At 38.6% G+C, this 26,798-nt stretch overlaps 1 protein-coding gene across 6 annotated transcripts in view; it reads right to left on the reverse strand.

The window, feature by feature from the left end:
• Nucleotides 1-6,939: 6,939 nt before the first annotated feature.
• The window catches only part of RNF38 (ring finger protein 38), a 107,538-nt gene continuing 87,679 nt past the window's right edge, over nt 6,940-26,798 (reverse strand). For all 6 annotated transcript variants that reach the window (XM_063422042.1, XM_063422047.1, XM_063422043.1 and 3 more), the window contains 7 exons: nt 23,780-23,950; nt 21,992-22,153; nt 18,996-19,102; nt 17,372-17,456; nt 15,801-15,922; nt 15,386-15,485; nt 6,940-10,291 (listed from right to left, as the gene is read on the reverse strand). In XM_063422042.1, coding sequence (XP_063278112.1) covers nt 10,229-10,291; nt 15,386-15,485; nt 15,801-15,922; nt 17,372-17,456; nt 18,996-19,102; nt 21,992-22,153; nt 23,780-23,950 — 810 coding nt within the window. In that variant the 3' untranslated portion in view covers nt 6,940-10,228. The remainder of the gene's footprint in view (nt 10,292-15,385; nt 15,486-15,800; nt 15,923-17,371; nt 17,457-18,995; nt 19,103-21,991; nt 22,154-23,779; nt 23,951-26,798) is intronic.

Raw genomic sequence — 26,798 nt, forward strand, 5'->3', positions numbered from 1 at the left:
GACAGTTCTGCTTGCTGTCAATTTGCAGGCCATTTATGCCACAGTGACCCTGACCCTCTGCATGGCCCACTGAGGAGAAAAGCACTCCTAGTGTCATTCACCTAAGAGCAATGCCAACAATATCTCTGAGGTCGAAAGCTGTTACCATTAGGTACTCTGTACCCAATGCCATGGCTGTGCCACAGAGCTTCAGCAGGACTGTAAAAGATTCAACACTTTCTGCAACATCCACAGCACCCTCGGTAAAAAAGAGCTTCGAGACTCATTTCCCCCAGCAGTACCGTGTGGCAGCAAGGCTGAGCTGTCTGCACAGCTCACAAGGAGCTTTGTCACACTGGCAGGAATATTGTCCTCAGCTGTGTCTGTTCTGTGCTGTTGTTGTCACAAGGGGCAGGAATTGGTTCAGCTTAGCAATAAACCATGATCCCTCCCATTACTGAAGGGGAAACATACCTTGTGGGGAGGAGGGGGAAGGCAAAAGGGAGGAGAAGGACTGGGAGTATCTAGAACTCGCATTGTGTTTGAAAGTTTCGTGTTCTGAAAGTGCAGACACAGACACAGCCAGATGCAGAGGGCAGTGGAGGCTATTCCCCGTGCAGAAAGAATTAATTGTTGAAATTGCTGCCATCTGCAGTTTCTAGGGAGACTGGAAGCCTTCTGCTGGTCAATGGATTTTGCCTCATCCAATGGGCACAGTGCAGAAGGGGCTTGTTGTGCCTGGGTATGAGTTGTCTCAACACTCCTTGGCTCATTTTTTTCTCCAGGTCCCAAAACAAGAACGAAATGAAGTATTCTTTCCATTTCCACTGTCCTACAGAGTCACCTACCTAACAGTCCATGAAATGAGGGCAGAAATTCTAGCCAACAGACTCAGCAGTGTTCCTGAAGCTCAGGGATGCTGGGATTGGTACGATACTAACTGACATTCCCTCTGGCATCAGATCTTGCAAAATCCGTCATAAGCAAAATTATAGGCTCCCTAAGACAATCCTCAGGAGGACCAGAGCCCAAGGGTATTTGGTACAAGTGGATTCTCAAGGATTAGGCTCCTTAATCAGCAAATAGTCTCCTTAATTCAGCAAATCTTGTCTGCTTTCTGAGTTTCTCATACCCTGAGAAAGATTTACCAAAGCAGGTCATAGTTTCTTTTCTTAAATGGATTCAGACAGATTGCACCTTTCACTTCAGGTATGGAGTTCTTTCAAACTAGCACTCCTACCTGCTGCTTCAGGGTGAATTTAGCAGCTAACCATTCCACATAACCTTTAGTTAACTCGAAAGGTCTCATCCCTAGTTCCTAGTTCCTCCCCTGTGGTAAACTGAAGTCACAAAACAATTCTTGATCTGCTTCATTCTTCTTCTATTAGTAAATGGATGAAACTTGACTTGTTGAGGACATTACACAAAAATGAGGGTATGCAGAATTGTATGACCATACAAATTCATTACTGTGACTGTGTTCCCTGTGACTTCCTCAGCATCTGGTATTGATATTGATCAGTACATGTCAAACCCTACAGAAGTTGTATGGTTTCCTGTCCTTTCATGTACAGTTAATGATTGTGCATTGTAGAAGCACATTCATTTGTTGCATGAGACACCCCGTTAATAACAGACAGATGGTCTGGTGATAGAATGCATTTTAGTATATGAGTGAGCAATTATCCAAAACGAAAACGGACATCCTTATTTTTTGATGCTGTGTCATTTGTAGTATTCACCTGCATTTACTCCTTTTGTGGCTAACTGATCATTCTTCATGCTGAAGTCCTAAAGACTAACTGCAGTCACTTCTTTTCATGCTCTGCAATCTCCTTTCTCTGCTCTATTTCCTTAAATCTGTTCATGCTGGCCCAAGGTGCAGTGGTATACAGAGGCAGTTTTGCAGTAACTATGTTTTTAATTTGGCCTTGCTTTTCAGAAGGAAAAGACATAGCAAAATGGCATAAGGCCAAGCAAAATGAAATCATAGAGGCCCAAAGTGCTCCTGGCTCTGCATGTTGGACTAGATTTCGGTAGAAAGGAAGTATATGTTGCAATAGAGTAGTAGTAACCTCTGTACACAGAAGTGATATGCTCTATGATTAACAGCAGGTCAGTAAATTGCAGAGCAAGAGTAACCTGTAAGAGAACCAATACTTCAGAAACTGCAAAAATATGTGTTTTAGCAGCACCAGTATGCATAATTACTTCTTTCAATTAGCGTGATTGTTATATGAATTTTTACAGAAATACTTTCTAATTACTATGCAAAACTATCACAGCTACTCGCTAAGGATTTTTTTTTGAAGATTATGGACCATATAAACATTATGTGTACCTAATTTCATTACTAGTATGTTGCACATTAAAAAAAAAAAACTTCCATTCCTTTTTTTTTGCATACAATTCCTTCTCATTTATCTTGTTTCTCTTGAACTCAGAGATTTATCTTCAGTTTTTAAATAAGTCAGTATGTCTAGATGATGGCTCAAGCTCCTAGTACTCAAATGAGCTGTGAATTGCTTCTTAACTTGTTTGTCTGTATTCTTCTCTTAACTGCCTGTCAAAAAAAAATTAAAAAAACCCCAGACATTCTGCAAACCCTAGCCAACATGATTTGGTGAAAATTATTCTCTTGCACACACAAATCTATGGGAATAAACAGTGAAACAGAGGAACTTGGTGGGATATCCCCTAGGACATTTATCACAGAGGACTGCTGGCTAGGGCATCTGCACAACTGTTAACTTTAGACATTTCTAGTGGTGCCAGGATGAGCCTCTCCAAGATCTCCACTTGAAAATGAAGATTTGCTAAATTTTGTTCTGGGTACTAGAAGTCTGATGATATCTGAGTTCTTTCACAACTGAAAACTGCACTTTGAGACATAGTGATAAGTGACACAGTGATAAGTGGCACAGTGCAATCCACTGCAAAAGACAGTATGTGAGACTGTTAGGCAGAATAGGCAGTTCAGAACTGATGGCTCACATTCTATTTGAGTGTTTGAAAAAGCAGAGAACTTTGTGAATGCAGTAATTCACAGACTCATAGAATATGCTGAGTTGGAGGGGACCCATCGGGATCATTCTGCCTAGCTCCTCGCCCTGCAGAGCACCATCCCCAAGAATCACACCATGTGCCCAGGAGAATCTGGCTTCCTGCTGTGACCTCTTCCCTGAGGAGCCTGTTCCAGTGCTCAATCACTGGAAGAACCTTTTCTGATATCCAACCTAAACCTCCCCTGTCTCAGCTTCAGGCCTTTTTCTCAAGTCCTGTCACTGGTCACAAGAGTCAAGAGATCAGTGCCTGCCCCTTCACTTGTGAGGATGTTGAAAACCACCATGAGGTCTCCCCTCAGTCTCCTGCAGGCTGAGCAAAACAAGTGATCTCCTGCTCCTCACATACCTTCCCCTCCAGATCCTTCACCAGTTTCATTGTCATCCTTTGAGCATTCTCCAAAAGCTCAATGTCTTTTTTATATTGTGTCACCCAAAACTCCCCTCAGCACTCGAGGTGAGGCCACCCCAGAGCAGAGCAGGACAATCCCTCCCTTGCCCAGTTGTGATGCTGTGCCTGATTCACTCCAGGACACAGGTGGCCCTCCTGGCTGCCAGGGCACTGCTGACTCACGTTCAACTTGTCATCAATCAGGACGCCCAAGTTCCTTTCCATGGAGCCGCTCTCCACCCTCTCATTCCCTTCTACACACACACCCAGGGTTGCCATGGCCCAGGCACGGATCTGGCACTTTCCCTCATTGAACTTCAAACAGTTCATGCCTGTCCAGCCCTTTCATTCCTCCAGGTTTCTCTGCAAGGCCTCTGAAGGAGTAGACAGCTTCTCCCAGTTTGGTTTCACAAACTTACTTAGTATCCCTTCCCGTTCTGTGTCCAGTTCATTTAAGAAGATGTTGAAGAGCACAGGGCTGAGGATGGAGCCCTGTGGAGCCCCACCAGTGACAGCTCTCCAGTCTGATGTCACCCCATTCACTGTAACCCTTGTGCCCAACCTGTGAGCCAGCTGCTCACCCACCCCATGATGTGCTTATCCAGGTGCATGCTGATATTTTGTTCAGAAAGACACTAAACAGACTATGGAAAGTTTTACTGGAACCCAAAGATTACATCACCAGGATTCTCTTGGTCAGCTAGGTGGGTTATGTTGCTGTAGAAGGAAATCAGACTGGACAAGCAGGACTTTCTCTTCATGAACCCATGCTGGCTGTGATTGATACTGAGTTGTCCTCCAGGTGTTTTTCAGTACTACCAGAATAATCTTTTCCATTTTACTGGGCAGTGAAGTTAGACTTCATTCTTCAGCATCTTCCTTCTTTTCTTTCTTGAAAATTGGGGTAACATTCACCAGCTTCCAGTCAGCTGGAACCTCTCAACTCCCAAGACTGCTCAAAAACCATGGAAAGAGGCTGTGTGATGACATCAGCCAGCTCTTTGGGGATTCCTGGATGAATCCCATCAGGCTCCATAGATTTGCAAGGATCCAGCAGGAGCAGAAGATCCTGCACAAGTTTAGGGTCAACAGGAAATCGCTCTTTCTTGCAGTCATGGTCCTCCAGCTCAGGGCACTGAGACCCCCTTGGCCTTTCATCCATGCTAAAGACAGAGGCAAAGAATGCAATAAACACCTCTGCCTTGTCCCTGTCCCTGTTTGTGAGGTGACCATCCTCATCTTGTAATGAGCTGATGTTATTTCCACACTGCCTTTTGCCATTATTATATTTGAAAAAATTGTTTTTATTGTCCCTGTTTCTTGGGATCAGCTTCCACTCCAGTTGTGCTTTGGCTGCACAGATTTTCTCACTGCAGTGGGAAGCAGCATCTCTGCATTCTCCATCACCTGACATTACTTCCACTGGGCATATACCTTACTTTTGGCCTTATTTCCAACAGAAGGTTCCTGCTCAGCCAACCTGGCCTCCTGCCTCACCTGCCTGACTTCCAACATTTAGGAATTGCCTGTTACTGTGCCTCTAGGAAGGAATGTTTAAAAAGTGACTAGCACAGATGGACTCCAGCATCTGACCAAACATTTTCATGGAGGATTTTATTTACTAGCTCCCTGAGCAGTTAGCTCTTCTCTAGTCCAGAGCTAAGGTTTTGAGTTCCCTGAGCAGTCAGCTTTCCTGTCCAGAGCTAAGGTTTGTCTGGGATTTTCCCTCCCAACAACAAAGATTTTTAACTCAACCACTTTGTGGTCATTGTGGCCAAGACAGACCCCAGTCTCCACTCATGAGATCCTCTCTGTTGACAAGCAGTAGGTCAAGGGGGGGAATCTCTCCCAGCTGGTTCCATTCATTTCTGTAAAGCTGCCACCAACGTTTTAAAGGATATTATGACCTGGGTTGTACCAGCTGTGTGATGGCTCCCAGTTGATTTCTGTAGGGACAAGGGCAGTTGATTTAGAAGTGTCCCCAAGTTCCTCAGAGTCATTGATAAGGGAAGATCTTATGCTGTTAAATAAAGCCATCTACACCTACCAAGGCTAGCAAAGGCCAGAAGTGGATGAAAGCTGCAGCAATGCCACTGCTCCTGAAAAGCCAAGCCTGTCTATTGCACATGTAAGACTAAATAAGAAATGAGGAACTCCATCTGTTCTTAGCATGCTGTCATTCCTGAATCAGGTGATAAGCATTGTGGGCATGCAAATCATGAATCAGTTCCAAGGAAATACCACATCTGAAAGTCAGATGGTCGTGTGCACCACAGCGTGAGCTGTGGGAGAAGGAGAGTTACAGCAGACATACAAGACAGAGAAACGAGAGTTGTAGGCAGTAGTTGAAAGCAAGACAGGAAAATAGAATCACACAGAAGTACACAGGACACAGTATCTGATGGCAGTGATATGATTTACTACAAGTTAGCATCAGAAATTGTCAGCTAATTACTAAGAACACGAGGAGACTCACAAGCAATGATAACACAGGCTCGTGAACAAAGAGACAGTACACAGACTGAGGAAGAGATGCTGTAACACAAAGGCGGGGAGCAGAGAGCAGATCAGAAAAGAGGAGGAGGGCAATTCTGCTCTTCAGGCTAGGACTGGTCATGGCCAAACTACTGATGGTGCTGGAAGCTGCTCTGCAATATACTCACGTGCAAAAAATGTGGTTTTGCAAGCATCCGAGCTCACAGATTGATACCTTTTCTCTTTTCCAACGTGTCCCAAATCCAAAAGGTATGCGTGGAGACCTGCATAAGGATTCTCAGAAGCATGAATGAATCTTCAAATATGTCTGATCACCTGTTACTGATGCAGCTATTAAATGTTTGATGTAAAAGAAAACCTTCTAACTACATCTCTCAGTTTACATTATCTTAAAACCAAAATCATACAAGTCTTCTTTTTTCTTTTTGTTTTGTTTCACAGTTTATTGCGTGACCCTGACTAATGAAACCATCATAATTCAGGATTCATCACTCACTACTGTTAGGGCACTGCAAAAGTGTAACACATCTCCAGCAGATACACAGTGCAAATAGTATGCCTAAGAAGCACCTTCATCCCTGCAAATTTTCCTGGCTACATAAGTAAGATCTTTAGAACACTGACCTTTTGGGCAAGGCTTTGAGTACGCTGAATTCTCATGCTCAAAATTATGGTCCAGCATTTCATACCAGTTTCTTATGCTCTCTCAGCATAACAATAAAGAAAGAGTTGTGTGCTACAGTTAAGGTGGCAAAATGCTCCCCTACAACACAAGTGGCTGTTGCCAGTAATATTTCAATTTGCATAATCACACACCAAAATATGCCTAGTAATAAAGGAAAACAATACACTCCTCAGAGAAGGAACAGGACAAAATTGTGTAAGTGTACATCATACATTTATTACTGAACAACTCTCTCAACTCCAAAATTGGGCACAGGGATTAAAAATAAAAATTCATTGCACTACCTAGTAAAGCATTACTAGTAACTCTCATAAAAAATGTACAAATTTTGTTAAAAATTTATCAAGCCTTCAAATGATTTGGTTACAGATATTTATAATACATTTAAAACTACATGTTAAATGATACAATAGCATATGATTTAAAGAAAACACTTGACAAAATATGATTCCAACAAAAACAATAAGCTTTCATAATAATTAGCAAGTCTGAAACACAAGTAGCAAAATGAGGTAACAATGTACCAAAGGAAAAAACCACAGCTTTTACAAAGGCCCAAAGATAACTCAGTTGAAACCGTTTTCTACAATTAAAATTAAAACAGTTGGCAAGTCTCATCCCAAGTATTACGCATTTTATTAACAGCTGCAAAGTCACATTCAAGAGCCTGTACAAAATGATGTACAACACATGGCCTTTCTTCTTTTTCTAAAGAAGGCCAAAAAATGAGACACTGAAATTATCTGTAGGCCTTGATATCCACGAAAATGTCAAACTAAATTGACAGTTTATGCAAAAAAATCCACAGCAGTGCTAATATGATAAAGCAAACATATTGGAGGTTGGATATTTTTGTTTGTTTTTTTGGAGAAAAGAGTCATTGGATGGCAGAAAGGTGATGAACATAAAAGAAGTGTTGCTGAATTCAGGTGCTGTCAGGCACCACAGCATCTGTGCATAATACACGGCAGTTAAGAGCTGAATATAAATCCCCTGCCCTTGACAGCCACCACAGAAGATGTGGTTGTAGCCTGTCTGAGCTGATTCAAAACATAAGCATGTATGCTTTTGTACACACTAACCACAGGAAGCAAGTCCACATTCATCCATGCAAACCAAAGAACCATTCCAGAAGAGATGAGCCATAAGAGCGCAACAATTAATTGCAGGACTTTACTGACTTAGACCCTCCATCTCCTAGATCTCCCATTGCCTCACTGAATTTTAGTGGGGGAAAAGGGACATTTCTCCAGTTCCAGAAAGAGAACTACTTTCCCTCAGCTTCAGAAATATGTGTCTTGTTCACTTGTATCAAGTTTAGAAAAGTACCCTCTTTCCATGCTTTGAACTGAATACTAAACACAGAAATGTTAGTCATGTTTAAATCTGTACATGGATTTTTTTTTCTTTTGCAGTTATATAAAAGAGGCTAAATTTTGTAAGACATACGTGGTATATGCTTTTTAAACATGGTATTATTTGTTAAAAAAATAAATTTTATTACATGTAATTTAACCTGCTAGGTGCTATTGTGAAAAGCCTATTCTTTGACTCCACTGGAAGAGAGGAAAAAGAAATTCTATTATTTTGAAATGAAAGTAACAGCATCTTTATTTACTTAGTAAGTAAATAAATAGTAAGGACAGGTATGGAAAGTTTCACGGTTTTTGAGACCTACCTGCATAACTAAACATAGGGAAAAACATCTGAAACAGGGCAAAATTGTGCTTTTATTTAGCTGCACCAAGAGCTGTGACTGGTCTGTAAAATCTTCAAAGAGCAAAACCAGCATGGAGAACATCTAACACTGTTTGAAATTTTAACTGATACTAAAGCATAGCAGCATATAAAAGCATCAGAAAATATAAAGAATAAACTTAAAGCTGAGATTGGCAGCAAGTTGTAGCAATACTGGTAACTGTACCACTTGAGCTGCTGCAACCAATGTAATGACACTGAATTGATGAGAAGAGTTTCACTGCAAAAAGTGCATCCTTTTAATAACTGTGGTATATGCAGACCTAAAGATTTTGCTAGAACACATCAGAGATGTTAACAGTGTGAATGTTACAAAGAAAGCTCATTTCTTTCAATGGCCCAAATAAAGTATTATTCAGAGCACTTGAATAGACATTATCCCCTCCTGTTTCACAGCACTTTTCTGGAAAGTATTCCAAATTTCTCCTCTAGTGGAGTACTCTGGAAACTTGATTGCAAAAACCTAGGGAGTTCTTTCCTCCTATTACACTCATCATGAAATAAGGAAGGGAAAGAAGCAGCATCAGGGCAACTGAATTCGGCAGGTAACAACCAAAACCTACCTCCTCTTGTGATAGAATGAAAGAAATATGAAATTCTACTTCTCTGAGAAAACACTAAAAAATGTATTTTATTAGTGAAGTTGCAGGAATAAAATTGTAACCTTTTACAAGTTATTTTAGTTACATACCAACTTCCTTGTGGATGGCAAAGAAAGTATGTGATTAAAGGCAATGTTTATAAGCTAAAATACGATGTCCTTAGCAAGGACAATGGGCAAAAATTAAGAGCTGTTCCACAAGGCCAGGACACCCTCAGTGTACTTTCTGTTTCCTTCCATGGAAGAAACACATAACTGGTAAACCCAGGTAGAAAAATTTAAAACGAAAAACAGAAAAACATCGATATTCGTATTAGCAATTGAAAACATTAATATTGCTAAATATGATATTGCGACTCTACATTGATAAAATAACTTGTAATAAAATAACTTGTAAATCAGCCAGATTAAAAAAATCCAGACTTTGTAACATATGATAAAACCCCCAAGGTTACTCATGTATGAACAATCAATGCATTCTTTAGTGGTACACACTTGAAGCCTCCAGTGAAGCGGAAGCGTAATAGCTGTTTGAATAGTAGTAGGTAGAAAGGGCTTTACACCTGTAAGTACGGTGGGGACAAAATACTAAATGTCTGTAATTGCTGCACCCATCGCATTCAGTGTGCAACTGCAAACACAAGGAAAGGAACCAGTGTACAGTACTAGTACTGTTTAAATAACACACAAGATTATACATTGCAGCATAATTATTACTACACACATACGTTCTCAGTACATGCTGGTATACAGGTTCTCAAACACGCACGCACACCCAGTCACAAGCACACTTCACTCACCCTCCCACAGGCAAACACACACTCACACCATTCATCCCCACTCACAGTATCTGAAGGCTCTATATAAGGTAGATTGCTATACTGTTTGGAGCTACCACTTTTTTTTTTCTTTTTCTTTTATATAAAAGCACATGCTAAAAGATCACATCCACAGTAATCTCGCAGCAATACTCAGAATGATCACACAAAACCCAGGGAATGTTAGTGCACACACAAAATTAAGCTAAAAAAAAAATCTTTGGAGTTCCAATCACACTTGTTAGTATAACAATCCCGTAACTGTGAAGACTAGTTATAAGCTTTATAATTGATTAAGTCACACAGTGCAAAGTTAGGTCCATTGACCCTTTTGTGTAAAGAGTAGGCTGGAAGCCACATGGGTAGGTAAGTTCAATAGAGAGTTCATATATACATGTGACCAGAAACACCCAAACCAGATTTGTGCTCTTAGATTGGTCATTCTGAATCACGATGCACTTCTGAAGCATCAGCTCTACAAATCGGGCAGGTACGATTTGCCTGTAAAACGAGAAAAACAAAAGAGGGTTAACAGACTGACAAATACCTTGTTAAAGTAGTATGTATGTGACACTGACATCTGTGACTGCTGAAGAGCAATTCAAGAGAAGCTAGAATGTCCTTATGCCTTTTCTTAATTCGTTTTGTTATGCCTGAATGGTGTGGTGAGTTTGCCAATTCAAAATTACATTTACAAAAAATAATTTTGCCTTTTATCTTTAAAGACAAAATGAGACAAGAAATAAGGCTCTAGCTAAGTGATGGTGGTTTCATTAATGCATATTCACAATTATAGTATATTGCAGTCAGACGGATGCAACTAACAACCTGTACCGTATGCTGCAGAGAAACCCACCAAAACAAATTGAGGCACCTTGGGCTGCAAGTAAACATTTTGTGTGAGGATGTCATATTGTCACAAACTGTACTGATAAGGAATGACATCATACTTTGTTCGTTCAGTTATTGTCACAGAGAAACATCACACAGACTTAGTCAAAGCTGAAAGCAAACCAGGGAAAAAGGGAGGGACTTTATCAGTAAAGGGGAAGGGGAATAAAAAAAGTAAAGATGACCCAACCAAGCAGGTATTCAAGTAACACACACCAGCAGGCCTACATTTAGCTCTTCAGTAAACTCTTTAGTAAAGCACACACTGAAAATGTGTCCTGTGACTTATTTACTTTTCTAGCTTCCTTAAAAAGTAAGACAGATAAGAAGTAATATTCCTGAAGTTACTGGGAAAGTATTTCTGCCTTCTCTTTGCCTTTTTCAAATAATGACTGTTTTCATTTTTAACAAATGATGAGAAAAAGCCCTAGAAAAATATGTAACATCTATGAGTCAATACTTCCCTTGCAAAGGAAGAGTGAAAAGAGCTCTTTCCCTGTCCCAAATTCTCCATTTCATAGTTACCAGAACTCTAGGATCAACCACTGTACTCCAAGTCTTCTAAGGTAACCAGATTTTTCAATGAAAATACAAGTAAAGAGCATCAAGAAATGACTCTGTAGGCCAGAATTTGTAATTCTTTGTCAAATATTTTAAATCCAAACAATAGCTAATCCAATTAAAATAATACATTATTTATTACTGAAAAATACTATTCAGTAATGGAAGGTAAAGTGACAGTATATTTTTCCTGTCAATTTTCTTGCTGTCAGCTGTTAGCACTGTCCATAATTTTTATGGCTTTGCAATTTTTGTAAATCATGAATTGGAGTATCATTTAAAATTTTATTTCTCTTTCACTAGCAGTTTCAAACTATACCTCATAATGTCCTTACTCAGTCATTTCATTTCATGTGCCTGATTCTAAATATAACCTGGGTAATATAATGTTTAAAATAAAAAGGCATGTTCTTAAACATTCAGTGGATTAATGAGTCAATAGCTATTCGCTTAGATTGGTATTGAAGGAAACAACCACTTGCACCACAGAACAGCATTCAGGAGGAGTAATTTCCTGACAGGAATTGCAGAAATAGATCTAGTGTGCCAGGATAAAATGAATACTCATGGACACCATACCACTGCTTTTAAAGTAACTTTTCAAGATCTAACATGAACATCTGCTTTAAATTCAGTTGCATTCTCGTGTCTTTAATGAAATAATTTCCCCCTCCTGGCATTTAATATGACTCCTTAACGCCGAAAGAGGAGTGAGGGGCACAATTACAAGAATATTGTAATATTGACCTTCTAACTTCCCACTCTGCCAGGCAGACTTCATTTTGTGCTGTAACTACAGAGTGCTGCACAATAAACTGATTTTTGTTTTAATATTTTATAGAAATTTATGGTTAAAGTGGACTGCTTTTAGAATAAGGAAACTATAGGGTTACTAGAATCCTCTGAAAACCAGCACACTACTTTGGTGTTAGTCCATCAGAAATAAGTTGAAGTATAGTTACAGTTTGTCTTTTCTTATATATAATACAGTATTTCCTACCTAGCATTTCCTAGTACATTAAATATAAAGGCAGGTTGTCCTTTTAAGTTTATTCTAAACTCTCAGGGTGAAGAGAGGTCATGGTGTCAAGCTCTCCTTTGGAATGATGACGTTTATTTTATAGAAGAACACATTTCTCATGTGTTCATACTTGACTAGAGGATATAGGGCAAGAAGGAGCCAAATACTCTGAAACATGAGAATTTGGAATACTAGAAAAAGTAAAAGGATAACCTCTCTCTTTTTAATTCTATTGTTGACTCCACTGTATCACACCTTCTCTTGTTAAGTCTTTCAGTTTGCTTAAATAGGGAAGTATTTTAGCTGAAGAGGGCAACCTAATGCACTGTTATAGCACATTTCCTGTTACTTGCTCACTACCTAAAAAGATAGTACTGTCAAAATGTTCCATGCATACAAGCCACAAAACGTTTTTAGCTAGTTTTTTTATTTCTCCATCATCACCAACAGGCAACCCAAGAAGAGTATTTTTAAAGTACTCAGACTGAATCACTAACTTTTTACTTATATCTTTTATTAAAGTGACATGATGAAACTTAAAAAAGAATCAATTTGACTCCATAGTTCTAGAAATAGTCCTAGATAACAGTCCTAGATAACAAATACACTCTTCAAATAAATGAGATTAAATCAGTAAAAAAAGCGCGGCTAGCAAATAATTGGGTTTTTTGTCTACTTTGTGGAATAACATTACAAGGACTAAAAGCTACAATTTTAACTTTCCCTGTAGAATTATGAACATGATGTTGGCTGATGATGTGAATCAGGTGGACGTGGACATAATTATACAATCAAGACAACATTAAAAAAAGCTCTCAAATTAATAAAGGAATGGACAGAAGCAAAACTAAAGCACAAAATATTCTCCAGTTATCATCACTTCCAGATGTTAGCTTCTTAACTGTAACCAAATTTAGACAGAGGCTGTAACTAAAATGGACTGGTGTTAATTCATTACAGCTTCCAAAGCAAAACAGTCTTTATTTTTATATAGCATTTTGGTACCACTCTAACTAAACCCACATGGGATAAAGGTATTGTCTTAGTGATCCTACAACAGGATGGTTTAACATCTATCTTATTTTGCATTCAGCTCTGGAATAACAATGTTTTACTAGGTTTAATTGCAGCCCTCTACATTTTGCTTGTGTATCTTTCACCTCATTCTAAAGACAACCTTTAGAAAATATTGTATGTGAAGATCCATTAGAAAATGCAGTTTCTAAGATAGGACAGGAACATTAGCAAAACTATTTCACACTAGAATAGCACACTACGATTATAAAAACACACTAAAATAAATCTACTTTTTTCACTATGCAGTTCCAAATTCTATCGTCAGTTCATGAGCAACTGAAAGGACTAATTCTTAACTTTAAAAGGAACTCAATGAATACCAAAAAAGATTAACTCAGCATGCTTATCTATGACTCCTGAGTGCAGTGTCAGGTAAGAAAAGAGCTTTAAGAAAAAGACAAGCATGCACGATACTTTCCTGACATAATCATCTAACTTCAAGAAATCTGCAGATCAGGGGTTTATGAATCAGAAGTGTATTTTTTTTGCATTAATAGCCTGGCAAGGGCTGTCTTTAAAGAAGTCCACATAATAAACCTATAGCATCTACTATCTCACAGGCTATGTCAACTGAATTTTTTTTTTTTTTTTCATAAATTGGAGAGTATACTATCCCTGGATACTCACTGCTCACACCACAATTGACTTAGAGAGTTTCATGCAATGAAAGACTGGCACATGTAGAGTGGATGCTGCTCCAGAAGAGGAGGGAGACACTGAAGAACACCACTTCGATACATTGTACTAAATTAATAAAACTCCATAAGTCTAGCAGAGAAAAACTGGTAATACTATGTAGAGTGTGTGCATGTGGCTTTTTAGTATGACAATAAAACAACCGGATGTTTAGATTCCTCTTGCTGATTCTTGTGCATGTATGTGAATTCAGATACTTTTGGACCATTTCCACCAAAAATTACGAACATTACAAATAGTTACACTGGCCAAAGATTTTGTAGAAACTTTAGACTTAGACTACCATGGGTACTGTAACCAAAGGGCAATTTCACATTCCATTTTTTCAAATCCTTTTCATTATCCTTGGTATCTTCTTAGCAAAAAAAAATACTGTCAATATTAATTTCATTTTTTCATTCTCTGCACTGCATATTTTAGCACTTGCCTGAGTTATGATGCCACATTTATGATGCCATAAAGCAAAGGGGGCTTTATTGCTTTTTCCAAAACAAACAACACCATCTGTAATTTTCTAAGGACTGTATCAACATAGGATCACTGCAGTTTCCAATATTCCATACAACAGACTAAATGGATTAAAGCTGAATAGAATAAAATAGTCAAAAACTGAGGCAAGATGAGAATCAATACCTTGCTGGCAGTAGATCTGGCTCAATGCAGCCTGTAGAAATGTCTGCCATCATCTACTTGTATTTCTTGTTCTTCTCACCTTCTGCACAGCTGCTATTTAATCAGTGCTCTTACTGGGCAGTCCTGATTCTTGAGCCTTTCTTTTTTGCACAAATTCTCTTGGATGGGTAAATAATTTTGTAAAACTATAATTTCTACTTGTATATAGTACATTTCTGTGTATATGCATACACTTAAACATACACATGTAAGCCACTTCATTTGCCACAGAAACCAACATTAACAGCAAAGTGGGGACGGAAACATGTTGGTACTCATTCTTGCTAGGCAAGCTGTGTAAAACAGTTGAAGCTACCATCATCATCAAACTCTGTATCATACGTCCTATATTATTTACTTTTTTTCAAGTCTTCTTTATTGTTGTGTATTACTCAAATGCACAATTATTGTTTTAAGCAAATGGGAAACACAGTAAGAGCTGTCAATGAAAACAATTGTATACATATTCATTTTCCCTTGTGCCAAGTATTATGAAGAAAATCTTCATCAATTATTAGAATAATATACTATCTAGGCAGTGCTTCCATTCTGCTAGCATTTCTAAGAAGCACAAACATGAAACAAGGTGACATAAAGTGGAACACCGAAATATCCCCCCACCTCTCCTACAAATCTACATAATCAATTTCATCTAAGACAGGATCACTTTTTCTTACCTTCAGCCATTTATCAACACACTTGGCGTGGAACTCGTGGTTACAGGGTAAGACTCTAAGTAGCTGCCTTGACTCAAAATCACACATGCACACCACACATCTAAAAAAGAGAAACAAGTTCAAATGTATCTGCTATGCAACAAATACGCAATTCCATAAAAAACCTTAGAGGTACGACTGCAATACAGTAGCTATTTTACTCCTTCAGTAGATACAGTAATCTACATCTGACAATGGAAACTGAGAATTGACTCTGTGGGGTTTTATGGGTGTTTTGTTGTTTTTTTTAATTCCTGTGTTTTCACACCACAAAGCAAGTATTTTTGCTCTTCTGACCTAGCTGTGACTGACAGTTAAAGAAATTAAAATCAAGCCACTTAAATTATGGACCTTTGAAAAAGACCAGTATACTTACAATGTCTGCTCTGACTGGTGATTGTTTGGATTGAACCTGTAGGATGGAAGCTGCTCAATGTCTGCTTTTGTTAATCCCCGTGGTTTGGCTTCTCCCAGACGTTCTGCCAAATTCAGCAGTGCCTGCAAAACGTGGAAACTAGAAATTTAGAATTTCACTGATCAAACAGGCTCTGATTCCATAAGTGTTGGGGACTACCATGACATCTCACTACCCCAGCTGCTAGCACAAAACACCCCTCTATGAAGAAATGTTTAGAACTTTGGTTCTCCCATATAATACAAGCTCCTTGGAAAGTCTTTCAAAACTTAACCACCTTTGTAATTATGTAAGGTATTATCTCTGGGATTTCAAAATCCACTTCCCAAGGACCCAATTTCCAATCAGTTCTGTGACTGCATGCACAACTCAGTAAGTAGCCTCTGAGGGATTGCCTCACCCTGCTATGAAATTAACAGTGCTGGTAACAAAAAAAAAAAAAAGTCAACTAATTTCCTTTGGAAGAATATGAGAAATCATATGGGACAGTTTATGATTCTCACTCTATGTCTTGGGCTGGTAGAATTAAAATATGGAGATTTTATCCTCAATCAATACATATAATCAAACTTTTAAGCGATTTTTTGGCTGCTAATTTTTATGCTAATTTTCTGTAAGCCAACAATTGCAACAAAAATCCTTTCACATATATAATTTGTAATCTGTCATGTATTTAACTCACATTCCTTCATGAGGGGCCTAGGGAACAATGTCAGTGTGATAGAGAATCAATGCACAGAAAAGATCCTATGAAAGCTGCAAATGGTATTGATTTCTTACACTCATGAACCTAGGGCCCAAATTCTCAGAAGACATTGCTTCTTCTGAACCACCACAGAAGCTATTCCTGAAGAGCTCATTGTTAAACTGAAGACGTGCAACTACACAGAGATCTTAATGGGAACACAGGAAAAGAGATGCAAAAGTCAGGGTTAATGATGACTAACTCAAGAGCAATCAAATGGAATCCATTAGCTTCAGAACCAGCAAAGAAACAACAGCTGGAAGAGCTCCAAAATTATCTAGAATATTAATTTAAGAGTTTTCTGCATCTCTGGATGTGAATTACCATCCCCTCCAGAGGACAAGAAGAAAAGGCAGTAAGGCAATTTTATAAACATTACATTTAGATTAATTAATCCTATATTTAAATTATTCTGAAAATTACCCTCAAAAAACCAGTAACTTACCCTTTTGTTTTCAAAGTGCCTCATTTCTGTTTAGTATTTAAAATCAAATAAATTTTGAAAGGAGAAGAGTAGCATGGAGAACATAGAAGTTGAACAATTTAATGATTACTAGCCTGGAAAGGTGAATTCTGGGAAAGAGCAATAGGCAAGAAAGAAATCTAAACACTTCTATTATCCAGTATTACAAAAAAATCTGAAAGGACCATTTTTGGATTCTGTCTTCACAGTCACTACATTTATTTGAAAGGCAAAACAAGGATTAAAAGCAAAATGTAATAAAACTTTATCTATTGCTTGAGCTAGCATCTGATCTTTAAAGGTAGTTGTAGTTCACACACCAACCTCATAGTTTTCTACCTCTCCATCTTCCACATCCAACTCAAAGCTGAAAGCTGGTCCAACTGCCGGTGGCACTGGGAGCATTGATCTACCACGAGAGCAAACAAGGGTAAGGTTCAGCATCTTGCTGAAGATAAGCACAGAAACATCTGGCAGAAGTAAAGTACCCTTTCTGATGCCTCTGAAATCAACATATTCTCAGAACTGGCAAAAATGTTATGTTTGAAGTCAAGAACAGACATTTGAAGTGAGAGTCACAGGAAAAGGTTTTTTCTGCTACTTTTTGATACTGGGATTGCTGACTTTTTAACTGCATGCGCGTTTCACTTGGCACTTTTAACTAAGCTCAGCTTTATTACAAAAACTCACCTAATTATCACAGACTATGGAGATCTAAAATTGACAAAAAAATTACATTCTTGTTTTAAATATGTTTTATTTCTTTAAGTGGATAAAAGACCATCAAAGAGGAATGCTAAGTTTATTTAGATCGCCAACATAAAAGTCTTGCAAATTCTGCAAGCCTAAAACACACAGTGAAGATAAACAGGATCTACTACTGGACAAACTTCCATCCTGAAGGCAAGCACAAATTCACTTTCTCATGTACTGTGACGTTAGTTAAAGCAGAATCCCTTCAGACTGAGAGATCAGAGAGATGTTTTTCTAGCTGTATATTCAGTAAGTCTTTTTACCCCCCAAGGTAGTACAATGGGTCAAAACTTTTCCACAGATAAGGAAATCACAAATTCAAAGTACTAATATAGTAGAATCAGGAATTACTGTGCCACATCACGTCTTCAGTGAACAGGCAAGAAGCTATGACATTACTCTCAGACTGTAAGACGAAAAGTTGAACAACTTTGCTGAACCAGATTTCTGGTGCCATTTTCATGCCATGTCTGACATTGCGCAGAGAGAATCTACAGATCTGGTGTCAGTGCTTGATTATTTCCCTGTCAATGTCACCTTTGCCACCAAAAACTTAATCTTTTTTTTCCAAACATTTAATTCTTACTTTCAATATAGAGCACAGAAGACTAATATATCTCATGTCACAGACCCACACTCTCTTCCGGAGAGTTTACCATAACACAGTACAGGTAATTCCTAAATGTTAGTTATCCCATATCTTTTCCAGAAACAGCTAATCAGAGGCAGAAATGTGACAGCTGTGACAGAGCAGTTCTTCAGCCAATAAAGAGTAACATATCACAGAAGTTCCCACTCTTGTGTTCCATAATTAAGAACCAAACCAAATTAATTTATTCGGTAAGTGAAGACTCCTGCAACTTGATCCTACAGTGTAACTATGCCTCTGTAAGAATATCATAGAACCATGTTTTAAAATCCATTGAAGATTTTACCAAGAGTTAAGAAACAAGAGGCTACTGTGCCTCAAAATACCTACAAAACTACACTGGACAAAAATTGCTCACTTGTATTTTTCCTTGCTCAGTGGTCTATGTTATTCAAAATAGACAGAAAGTTTACACAGAAATGGAAGTTTTCCTCTGAGACAGGTGAAATATGACTGGTCTCTAGTAGAGTCCAACCTCAAAAAGTGCCAAGATGTTTGCTGACTTCTTAATAGCCTACATTGGAAGCAAATGTACTTTTCACTTACAGCACATAAGGTAATAGGCTGGGATGGTAAGGGTGTGGTGATATTGGCTGCTGTGATCGGTATCTGCTGCGCCCTGTGAGTCTTCGAGGCATAAAAGGTGGGTAAGGCTGCAAGAAAGAAGAAAATAAGCTTCAACTGGAACTTGTGGAACTGGAACTCATGTCCAGTTCTGGGCTCCCCAGGACAAGACACGACATGGACATACTGGACAGAGTCCAACAAAGGGTCACTAAGATGGGACTGGAGCATCTCACATGTGCAAAAAGGCTGAGACAGCTGGGCCTGTTCAGCCTGGAGAAGAGAAGGCTCAGGGGGATCCTATCAATGTATCTAAATACCTGAAGGGAGGGTGCAAAGAAGATGGAGCCAGGCTCTTTTCAGTGGTGCCCAGTGGCAGGACCAGAGATATTAGGCATAGACTGAAACACAGGAGGCTCCACCTGAGCATCAGAAAACATTTCTTTAATCTGAGCACTGGCACAGGTCGTCTAGGGAGATGGTGGAGTTTCCCTTCCTGGGGATATTCAAAAGCTGGCTGGACATAGTCCTGAACACCCAGTTTTAGGTGGCTGTGTTTGATCAGATGACCTCCCTTATCCAGCCTGTGAGCCCATGATTCAACATTATCTGTTCTTAATTTCTACCCTCAATAATGAAATCTACTTTCAATAAAGCATTATTTAAAGATCCAACCTCTGCTAAAATCCAAAACAATCTCAGCCTCAATTTCAAATTACTGTTCCCATCTATAATATACAATCATATCAATTCATGTGAAAAAGTGGTAATATAGAACTGAAATCCTTACAAGTTCTTATGTGTTTAGTCTACAGTCAAAATAGTCTGGGAAACAGGATATAAATTGCTGACCCTCTTGTAAATATAAAAGGCTCAGGTGCTATTATGCAGGCGTGGGCATAAGCAGTTGAGCACAGAAGTCCTTAGAAAATTCTTTAAAAATGAGAATTTTTAAAAAATGTCTTTAAAAAACCTCTAACTTTTAAGCTGTGGTATATATTTACATTCAGGCTTAAAGGCTTGAAGCCTTTCAGGTGCATATGGAAGGTTTAGTCAGTACAGTTTCTGCAGCTGGACCATACACAGACAGACACTCAAGCCCAAAGTTTCAATGCCTTCCTTCCATGGATAAATTGGGTGCTTTTTGTCATCTTTTACTAAATGTATTTTCTACAACTAAAATTAATCTATCCCTATTCAATTCATATTTGAGGGCCTTAAGACTTTTTTTTTGAAACAAAGAATACTCTAAGCCTTTACTAATACATTTTTCTTCTTACGTGTTTGAAATTTGAAAGCACAAGAGCCCAACACCTCCAATGACTAACCTAAAATCCCCTAATTTTACAATAGAAACACTATAACTACATAGCCATGGTCAAACATAAAATTAACATATGAATATAAGCGCAATGCAAAAAAACCCAGGTTAATTTTGGTTGAAGTCTCAAACTAGACATACCAAATATTAATTTTACCGTTTTGTGAATTCTGCAATCCAAAAACATAACTAAAAAATGTTGTGTTCACTGAATGAAAAAAACACCAGAAATGCAGCTATTCCATTCTAATGTTAATGCAAATAAAGCTTGATAAAAATTTAGTATTACTTTACAAAAGGCTACATGGTTACTTGCAATATATCTCTGTTCTACTCCTTAGCAATAAACAATACAGAGCTAAAGCATCAGAGCTGACAAATGCTACAATCTGCAGAAAATGGTATTATGTTCCTTATGTACTTCAACAACCAAACTTAAAAATTAAGGAAGTCTGACTCCAAGCAAAACATGTATGATTAGACTAATTCCTCTAAAAAGCATACTGAATAAAATACAAGCAGTTTATGGAACATTTCAAGTGTCCTGAAACATCAAGTGTCCTGGACTCCAGAGTGTCTCATATTGCCTGAAAATTTCATTGCAAATCTGTGCACCTTTAGATTAGGAGTATGTTGATCACTTTTTGAAATGGTGGACATTTACCTGAAACTTTATAAAAACTGCAGCAACATTTGACTACGTTCTGTGATTTCAAGGAGAACGATTAATGACAAGATATCTGAATATTCCACAGCTGCAGGGCCTAAAATTTAATTCTTATTTAAAATTTAAATAGCAATATGCCTCTAAAACCACTCCATCTTGACGGCTTCATGCACGTGTAAAACAATAAAAAATTTCAGCACCTATACTTGGGATCTAGCTATTTCTCCCAGCATCCCACAGGCAAGAGAGGGGTTATTTTGTTGGTTGGGTTTTTTGTTGTTTTTTTTTTTAGCGACCCACATGAAACAACAACCACAACAACAACAACAAAACTCTGACCCATTTCAAGACTAGTATAACTGCAGATTAAAGTACAAGACAAAGATCCCAGAAGTAGCACCACTGGACACACCACAGAAGCACATGATTCAACAAAATTCAACACAGACTTTATCCTGCACCACTTTAAATTTTAATTTGTGCTGCTGGAGCTGAACTGTCTGTTGATTCCCTGATAGCTGACTTAAACCAAGCTTTATAACATGGCAATCTTTACAATATATGGTGTGGTCTAAATTATGGAAGCACTTTACAGCTGCTTAAAGAGAAGAACCGTTTTAAAAGTAGTCTGGCTTTCCTGAGCTGTGGAAACTCAGCATATGATGAAGAATTAACTAGAAGTAACAACAGTTTTTTTAAACTGTACTAACCAATTCCTGCAATAGAAGTCCCGGACTATGTAACAACATGGAAAGTTTTTTAAGTAAATGCTGCTGCTCTCTGCAGAAAATGTTAATGGAAATAATTTACTGGTGTCATTAAATTACCCTTGATTAACATAAGCTTAATGAAAATACCACAGTATGCAGCTAGTCCAACAATGGAATATGATTGCAAAAACGTGACTTTTCAACAAAATGTACAACAGAATAAAGATCAAGAATGTTAATGTAGTATGAAATAGAATGTAGCACAGAAAACAATACTTACTACCCCAAATGACACCTCCTGGTGTAATGGATCATGGGCTAAGAATTGAAGAGGAGCTGAGGGAGGCAACGTTGGTGGATGGGCTGAGGGAGGGTATGTAAAACCTCCTACAGGAAGATGTTCTCCAAGCAATTCTACGTCATTTTCTATCCTTTGAAGTGGCTACAAAAAAAAACCAGAGATAGTCTTTGTTGCAATAATAGAGATAACATTTTTCCCCAATAAAGAATTGCAGTCCCAGCTGTATATTCTGTGCTGCCATGATTAATTTTATAATAACTCTGTGAACAATTCCTAGGTTATTAACACTACCCAAAAAAGCAAAGACAACACTACATATTTGATATAAATTCACCTTTTCCAGCTGGCCATGCTTATAGACCAGGAATTTGTGATCTAGCAAATATAGGAGTGGCTGTAATTTCATGTATCTTGCATTTTTCAGGACAGATATTTGCTCTCCTTCTTGCCAGGTTGCTCTCATTGTACGACATGTGAGAGAAAAAAATAATCAACCACTGACAAGAACTGAGATTGTGTCAGAGAAACTGGAAAGTGGAGGGGAATCATGGTGGTTCCAGCAGATAAAACTGATAATGATACCCAGCAACCAAACAGATGCTTTCCTTGGAGGTTCATGCAAGCAGTCCTAACAAGCAGTCCTGAGGTTTCAGAAGCAGGAGATTACAGATTAGTTTTGTTGCTAGTCAAATCTATTACATCAGTCAGGTCCAAAAGTGCTCAAGAAACAACCAGGAATTCTCACTGTTTCATAAATACCCCTTTCTATTACTGACGCTGAATTCCGCTATTTCAAAAAAATCAGCTAAGAAAGCCACCTTGTGTTTGGAACCAAAGGAATAGTCTTTCTTCCTGTTACACAGAACAAACAAGATATTCTTAAACCCCTATGATGCAAACTTTTTGGCAGAGGTGAAAGCTGACAGGCAAGCCTAGTTAAAAACCTAAGTAAGCAACTCAAGCTAAAACCTAAGTCCACACATATTCTAAAGCTAAGTCTCGTAAAGACTTCTACCACAAAGAAACACTTTATTAGGATGACAGAAACTGTTCTCCCATCACTGTAATGAAGTGATTAAAATCCTGTCCACACTGGACACATAGCATAAAGGAGTCTCAGTAGTCTTTGCAACAATAAAGCTATATCCTATTTCTGTGTTGCTGAAATATCTGCATCTTCTACTCAGCAGGCAAACAAATGGACAAGTATTCAGATAACCACAGAGAAAGAATGGTAGGCCGAAACAGTAAACCTGACTTCCCTCTAAATCCAAAACAGGGTCACATTTTCCCATATTTGCACAGTCTGTTTCACTAAGCCAAATCTACTTAAGCAACAATATCAGTAACTTTCCTAAGTGTAAAAAAAATGTCCTAGGAAAAGGACTGTTCGTTCAAGAATTAATCAAGAAGTAATACAAAAGAAACATGTAATTAAAGCAACACTGTGCTTTTTTCTCTGCTAAGCTTTTGTCTGAGATGCCTACTATGCTTACACAACCTCCTCTGGATTCTATTCTGCTTCCTGGGAAAGAAATACCCAATGGTGAAGGAAATACCCATCCTTCTGAGAGAAGTAAAAGCCTGTGGAGAAACAGTGCAGACAATGACAAAATCTGAAGGGAAAAACTGAACTTCTGAAGTATTTTTTCATCTTCGTATCAAGTGGTTACAATTTGAAAGAAAATCCTTGTTTCCTCAATCAGGTATCATGTGCCCATCCAACCCATGAGTTCTACTGAGAGTGGGGTAAAAAGCATTACTTACCGACCGTGACTGCTGTGCTTGGAAAGGAACAAATTGTCCTGGAGGAGGTAAGTGAGCAGGGTGGTGTGGAGAGATATGAGGAGGATGCAAAAGGAATGGGTCACTAGAAATGAGAGGTGGAAATGCTGCATATGGTACAGGTAGGTGCTGGACTGAGCACGCCTGAAGCATCTGAAATAAAATGAAAACAATACATTTTTGTAGCACAAACATTCCCTACACAATGTTCCATATTCTATGTATTTATTATGGAAAGATGTAATTGTAACCAAGCAGTTCTTTAATCTTGTTGAAAAAGTCTCTAAAATACACATAAATAATAACAACTCATTAAAATACCCAAGGAACAGTGATTACTACAGAACAGGCTCTAGGAAGTAGCGTAATGTGACATCTGCTAGGTGCTTATGAGGCTACCATGAGTCCAGATTTTTAATACTCCAGGATTAGACAGGTTTCTAAGTAATGAGCAGATACAGTCATCCTAGTTAATTTTATTTTTCCCACATATTATCATCAAAACAACCTGCCAAAGCAATGGTTTTGCAACCACTAAGTTTTAGATTCAAGTGAGAGACTCAGCTGTCAGATTGTGCCTAAAGACCTCTGCTGCATCATATACTATGAATAATTCATACAGTCTGCTCCGTTTTACACTTTCAGGTGAGCCCTATGCTCTAAAAGCAGCTCCCTAGTAACAGATACGAGAGCAAATAGCTCTTTTTCTCTCCTCTTTTAAATTCCTAGCACAAAAGCAACTTTGGGCACTAACGTTTGATCAACAAAATGATGAAGGACCTGCAGGGGAACAGGAATGTGCTTTGTGGCATTCCACCTTTATATATTGAGGAGCAAGGAACCTGTATTCTCCTTTTTGTTGTGCTTTGATCCATTATGAGAATGTCAGGCATTTTCTTTACACTTTTAACAATTACAAGGGCATTTAATTAAGATATTCACTATCAAATCTGGAAAACAAAGATGACACAGTTTTGATCTCTTGTTTTTTTTCTTACTAGTAATGTCACATAGCGTACATTTACGTATTGACTATAATGGCATAAAATCGTAAAAAGAATTAATTTAAAATTAGATTTCAGTAATGGAGGTGAAACTATCATCTAAATCTGCTATGATCATGACCAAACACAAACCTCCAAATGCACCAAAACACTAGTAGATTAATTTGATCCAACTATTATTTTTAATTTAAATGCTGACTGTTCTTTTCCCTCAGGTACTACATCATTTTTCTAAAAAATAAATACCATAAACAAGTGTTTCTATGGTTATAATACATTTTTATTGTATTTTACTAAATTGAAAACTGTCCTCTGAAACAGCTCAAGATAAATTTGCAGGTAGAACATCTCACAGACTTCTTAAAAACATGAGATTCTTTGGGAAACATTGAAATAGGATTCTATTGAATTCTATCTATACTGTAAAGATTACTATGGCTCCTATATATGTTTGGAAATGTTTGATTTGTGCTATGCCCACGTTACTGTTTTAAGTTAGAGCAAATGAGACCACACTAGCTTCCAAGCAGAAATAAATGAAAATTACCTGTTTATTCATTCAAGCTTTTAAAAAGTTCTTCAGTTTGGACGTATCATAGAATGACCTTGGTTGGAAGGCACCTTCAAGATCCATTTTGTTCCAAACCCCCTGGGCAGGGACACCTTTCACTAGACCAGGTTGCTCAGAGCTTCATCCAACCCAACCTTGAATACTTTCAGGGACTTGGCATCCATAACTTTTCTAGGCAACCTGTTTGAGTACCTCACCACCCTCAAAGTAAAGAAATTTCTTCCTAATATCTAATCTAAACCTATTCTTGTTCAGTTCAAAGCCATTTCCCATCTTGTTCTGTCACTATATGCCGTTGTAAAAAGTCTCTGTCCACTGTTCTTGTAGACTCCCTTCAAGTACTGGAATTAGGGTATCCCAAAGCCTTCTCTTTTCCAGGATGAACAAACCCAACTCTCTCAGCCTACCTTCACAGGAGAAGTGTTCCATCCCTCTGATCATCTTGGTGTCCCTCCTCTGAACTCACTCCAGCAGCTCCATGCAGTTCCTGTGCTGGGACCCCAGGGCTGGATGCAGGGTTCCAGGCAGCGTCTCCCCAGAGCAGAGGGGCAGAATCCCCTCCCTCCCCTGCTGCCCACGCTGCTTTGGATGCAGCCAGGACACCTTTGGCTTTCTGGGCTGGGAGTGCCCATGGCTGGGTCATGTCCAGCCTCATCCCCCAGCACCCCTAAATCCTTCTCACAGAGCTGCTCTCCATCTGCACAGCCCCAGCCTGTGCTGGTATGACCAGGTGCACTTTGTGTTTGGTCTTGTTTAAATCACATGAGATTCTCACATGGGTCCTTTTCTCAAGCTTGTCCATGTCCATCTGGATGCCATTTTGTCCTTTGAAGAACTTTTAAAACTGATGAAGGTATTTAATAAATGGCATTTGTTTACTTCATAGTTATACATGCAGTGAGAGAGACAATACCAATACCCATAGTGTACTCAAAAAGGCTGATGGCATGCCAGGCTGCACGGCTAAGAAAGCAACTGGTGAAACCAGTGAAGTGATTCTGCCCCTCCATTCAGAAACTGTGACATTAATCTCAAGTCCCGGGCGTAATCCCTGGGCCAAACAGAGACAATGGCAACACGATTACCAGGTCTTGGTGAAAGTCACAATGACCAGTGACTTGAAAAAACTGCACAAAAGAAGTAGCAGAACTAGACTTGTTCTTTTTTAAAAAGAGAAAACTAAGCAAAAACCTTAACCCTGTGTCTAACTACTTCCTGAGAGTCAACAGGAAGAATCCAAGCCCTCCTCAAGAAGCAAACTGAAAGAGCAGAAGGACCAATGGGACTAAGATACAACAAAGAAAACTCAAGCAGACATACAGAAGAAACTCTTCATCACAAGGACAGTCAAACATTGAAGCAAAAGTTTAGAGGCATTGTGGAATCTCTTTACTTGGAAGTTAGTACTGCAGCAGGAGAGCACCAG

This window comes from Prinia subflava, chromosome Z (assembly GCF_021018805.1).
Source record: "Prinia subflava isolate CZ2003 ecotype Zambia chromosome Z, Cam_Psub_1.2, whole genome shotgun sequence".
Classification (NCBI taxonomy): Eukaryota; Metazoa; Chordata; class Aves; order Passeriformes; family Cisticolidae; genus Prinia; species Prinia subflava.